The 4,642-nt window shown below is 50.9% G+C and overlaps 1 protein-coding gene across 1 annotated transcript; it reads right to left on the bottom strand.

Moving 5' to 3' along the window:
- Positions 1-910: 910 nt before the first annotated feature.
- On the bottom strand, positions 911-4,247 carry LOC149339597 (uncharacterized). The gene is made up of 2 exons (XM_089550519.1): positions 3,823-4,247; positions 911-1,501 (listed from the first exon to the last, which is right to left on the bottom strand). Exons 1-2 carry the CDS (start codon positions 4,002-4,004, stop codon positions 1,102-1,104), a joined length of 582 nt encoding a protein of 193 aa, XP_089406645.1. The 5' UTR covers positions 4,005-4,247; the 3' UTR covers positions 911-1,101.
- Between the last annotated feature and the right edge of the window lie 395 nt (positions 4,248-4,642).

A 4,642-nucleotide genomic window follows, 5' to 3' on the forward strand; every position in this document is an offset into this window, starting at 1 on the left:
TAAACCACCCACTCGCTCATTTCTGCAAAACTTCTTAGTCTCCTTTATTACAACAATGGAACCCTGCAATCGAATTTTCTTGTCTATTGGCTGACGAGTAGCAGATGACCCATGATGAAAATACTAGCTACAGTGCAAACTCCTTCCTTCTGTAAAAAAAAAAAAAAGACTCCTTAAAAAAAACGTCTCGTTGCAAATAACGTCAGCCCTGAGTAACATCAGCTCTGGGGATCAGAGAATGATGGTTATGTCATGTGGAGTTTAATAAGGTGCTTCAATGCACCCGCTCCACCGCCGCTGGGTTTAACCTCCCAAAGCTACACACGCATGGTCTATGACACGTCGAAATGTAAAGCTTTGTGTTATTTCCACCCACTTGGGCTCTTCTCTCGCGCCGAAGACCATTTTCCCGAGCATTTCACCCCAGTGAAGCCGAGCACCAGGCCGAGAGAGAAACCTACCGGGGTCACCATAGGGATCGAGCTGGGCACCTCCGAATGCGAGGCGAATGCTCTAATCACTAGGCTAGCGCAGTCCACTTACTGGCACCGCACAGCACACGGGCGCGTCTTGCACTTCGCCTCCATCTCCAGCTGTGTTGTGTTTTGTAGCCGAACGCTATATCACAAGCCACTGGGGCAGGCCGCAAGACTGCCTCACACTTGGAGGAAGGGAAAAACTCCTTCCTCCATGGTCTCACCGGATCTCCATATGCGCAGCTCGACAATCTGCAACAACATCCGGACGAGGAGAAAATCAAAAAGAGGAGCACAGGAAGAAATTGATGAGGTCGATCGAGCAGTAGATATATTCGAAATCGTTTCTTTTTTCTCCACATATAAAGCGCAAGAGCGCGCACACGCCAAAAAATCGAAAAGTTTAGAAGTCTATTGCCCCATGTCAGGCAGCGCGGATTGCCAGTGTGGAAACTGTTCGCGTCCGCCAGTCATCGGTGGACCGCGTGGTTCGCCGCTGACATCGAACGGTATGCCGGAGGCTGTAGGCGAGGTAGAGGCGTATCTTAATCTTTCAGCTCTGCACACCTCAGTCCCGGGCGCGCCAAGAAGACGATGTGTGCGCCTCTGTTCCCGCGACAGTGCTTCAGCTTCCTCTACCGCACAGCCTTTCACAGGAACAGTGCAGCCAGCACTCTCCGAAGGCGGCACAGACGTCAGTGCCGCTGGGTGGAAGGTGAGGGCGAGCACTGCGACGAAGCGGGGCGTGGCCAGAGTTGCAGCGTTGCTGCCTCTTGAACCGCTTCCAGGCAACTACTGCATCGTTCCACAGCGTTCCACAGCCTTCGACGCACTGCAGCGCAGAGGCAGCTGGCTTCCCAGAGGAACGACCAGGAACCATACCACTGCCGTCGTCCTGGTAGTTGAGGAAATAGTGCTGTATCTCTTTTGGCATCCAATACGGCACCACGCTGCTCACTCTGCCCGCTCTGCTGCTGTTCGTCCAGAGTCTTAAGGACGGCGAGCGCCACCGCTTTGGGTCGACCCTGCAAACGTCATGACCAAACGGTTCTGTGCGAACGTCTTACGCACTAAGCGCTTTCAATTAAGACACCACTACAGCCATTGTTTAACAAAACGAGCTATACGGGCGTGTACTTCAAATATAAAGAAACGTCAGTTCCTCGCAGCGGCTTGTCCATGGAGCTTTACTCTCCTCCAGTGCCGTTTTATGAAGCAGATTTCGCCTGCATGCCGAATTCCGCAACTTTTTTTTTTCGAATAAAATTCTAAGGATACTGTAGTGACATAGTGTTGCCAATATGCCTGCCTTCCACAAGTTTGCCAGACGAGAAATAATACCTTGTCTCATTATGCTCACATGAACCAAGAGCAAGTACCATTGAGTCGCTTCGGGCGGCGCAAAGTGCTGCAACTTGGCACGCAGTTGCCGGGTCTTAATGCTTGATTATACAATGTATCCGACCTACATGCCTTCAAAGTAAGTTGCATTTCCTTGAAGCTGCTGTCCCATTAATAGAGAGACCGGATAATTCAAGCGACTGTCTTCGTGCGTGTTTTTACACTATAGCGTATACAGCTCGTTCGGTCGAAAAGCCGTCGGCGTCGTATAGTAGTAGTGCGCACCACGCGTCGGAAAAAATCGTATCATGCCAACCGTTTGTTCCGACAAAAAAAAATTGTATCATGCCAACCGTGAACCCGGCGCGGTGGATCAGTGGCTAAGGTGCGCGTCTACAGAGCCGGAGTAGCCGGGTTCGAACCCGACCGCGGCGGCCTCGTTTCGATGGAGGCGGAACGCAAAAGGCGCCCGTGTGCTATGTTGTTGTTGTTGTTGTTGTGACAGACAAGGGTGAAAAGGAAATTGCACGGGCCTGGCTACTGGCTCTAGCCAAGCCACCACCGCTGCCACGTGCAGATAGAGGAGAGTTAAAAGATCAGAGGAAAGAGATAAAGGAAAGGAAAGAAAAGACGCGCGTCGCAGCAACAACTGCGTCCGCCGGAGCGAACGCTGTTGAAAAAAAAGCCGCACTCGCCGAAGCGAGGACAGCTACACCACGACTTCCCGTGTGCTATGCGATGTCAGCGCACGTTAAAGATCCCCAGGTGGTCGAAATTTTCCCAGTGCCGTCCACTACGGCACCTCTTTCTCTTCTTCTTTCACTCCCACCTTTTAAGGCGCGGTTCAGCTGTCCACCGAGATATGCGAGACAGATACTGCGCCATTTCCTTTCCTCCAAAACCAATGGACAATAACTGATCAACCATTTGCCGCAGAATGTTCCGGACGGCGTCATAGGAGCCTAGCTTTCGGCAGGAATTCGAACCGGTGAACTATAATCGGGAGCTGCGAGTGCCAGCGAGATATGAGAGACAGTTACTGCGTCGTTTCCTTTCCTCAAATCCAATTTTCATTTTCTTCATTAAGGCACCTCTTTCTCTCTTCTTTCACCCCCCCCCCACCTTCCCCCCTTCCTTTACGATGCGGTTTGGGTGCCCACCAATATGTGAGACGGCGCCATTTCCTTTGCTCAACAATGCGTTGCGTTCGAAGGTGCTTCCAACGGGTAGGCGTCGTGCTGAACGGGAGATGGCGTTCCGTGGACCCTAGCAGCGTTGCAACACGCTGTCGCTTTCCACTCCTAAAGAGGACCATTTTTTTTTTTATCCGGCTTTCACTAGAAACTGTCCTCGCTGCTTTTAAAATGGCCCATATTCGCTTCCTACGAACAGTTTTAAACTATACTGTAATGCTGTTAAGAAATAAGCTCTTAATTCAGCATAGGTGTATCGACATGGTGCCAAAAGACGCTGCATGTATTGTTACCTGCTTGGAAAATGAGAAATAACCCCTTGGTTCTCCCGCCTATAACATCGAGATTAATTATTTGGTTTTTGTAACTGGTTTTGAGGGAAAGGAAATGTCACTTTACCTTTCTCACTTCTCGGTGGACACCCGGACCGCGCAGTACGGGAAGGAACAAGGAAGTGAAAGATGAGAGAAAGAGCGTAGTGGAGGGCTCCATAGTGGAGGGCTCCGGAGTAATTTCGGCCACCTGGGGATCTTTAACGCAGCACAAGGGTGCCTTTTGCGTTTCGCCTCCATCGAAACGCGGCCGCCGCGGCCGGGTTCGAACGCGGGAATCGCTCAGTAGCCGAGCGCCCTAACCACTGAACCACCGCGGCGTGTAGCATCGAGAGTACCGTAATGGTTTGTGCTCTGCCTTTATCAAACTGCTCAGACATGAATAGTGGCTGCCTACTCCTCCTAAAACGGGATGCCGTTAGCAGTGGTCATACGATGGTTTAACTGCCTTTCGCCTACTGGATAGCGGAAAGTCTATACCTTAACTGGTGCTTATCGTCGGATTTCTCCTCGGTCGATGTTGATGACGAGGAGTAGCGTTTCTCTGCTCTGGGTCGATCCGCGGCCTCTCCTACGGCGGGCCCGGTGGCCGACACCAGGTCCTGCGGCGCTCCTTTGGGTGGCTGAGGCAGGTCGCCTAGCAGCGCCGGTGGCTGGTCCATCTGGAACCTCAGCGCCTTCGTGGAGGTCCCTATGGGCGGTGCAGAAGCTCAGTAGGGCCTTGGGGGTGACAGGCGGAGCGTTCCGCATTGGCTGCTGGGGTATTTGTGCCGATGCGCAGGAAAACGACTTCGGCTGAGCGTCCCAGTGCAAAATGGACGTCATTGGTAAAGCTCCGCGTTCTTCGGACTCGCGCCTGCCGTTCTGGCGCGTGACTGAGCACCCGAGGATGAGGATGATGATGATAACAATTAAGCTGTGCATTTTTGTTTATTGTTATCAATTTCTAAATTATTTATTTTAACCCTCTCCTCTGTTTCCACGATTTTCATTCCAATCTCCTCAAAATCTCTCAAATTTCGTTATTCGCTTTCCCAGATTCCTCATTTTTATTTATTAACCGTTTGAGAAGTCTGGATGAATTTTTCTCCCATTTGGATCTGCACCAAACTCTGGACAACCCCCACAGTAGCAACAACAATAATTTTGCAGCGGGTAGTCATCACACTTGTGACCCATTTGCTAAATTTATCCACTAAAAATAAAAGAAGAGCAAGAATCCGGTCCTGCAGTTCCAGCTTGCGGCGTTCTTATTACAATTACTCAAGCGCGCGATAAATATTTACCACTAGCTACCATA

Source organism: Amblyomma mixtum, chromosome 6 (genome assembly GCF_055824585.1).
Source record: "Amblyomma mixtum isolate Tamu chromosome 6, ASM5582458v1, whole genome shotgun sequence".
NCBI classification, from domain to species: domain Eukaryota; kingdom Metazoa; phylum Arthropoda; class Arachnida; order Ixodida; family Ixodidae; genus Amblyomma; species Amblyomma mixtum.

Bases quoted from the DNA above. Each gene is read 5' to 3' on its own strand.
- LOC149339597 (XM_089550519.1), bottom strand. From the start codon at position 4,004: ATGGACCAGCCACCGGCGCTGCTAGGCGACCTGCCTCAGCCACCCAAA. The intron at 1,502-3,822 runs GTATAGACTTTC...TGACGTTTGCAG, and splicing joins GACGATAAGCACCAGTTAAG to GGTCGACCCAAAGCGGTGGC.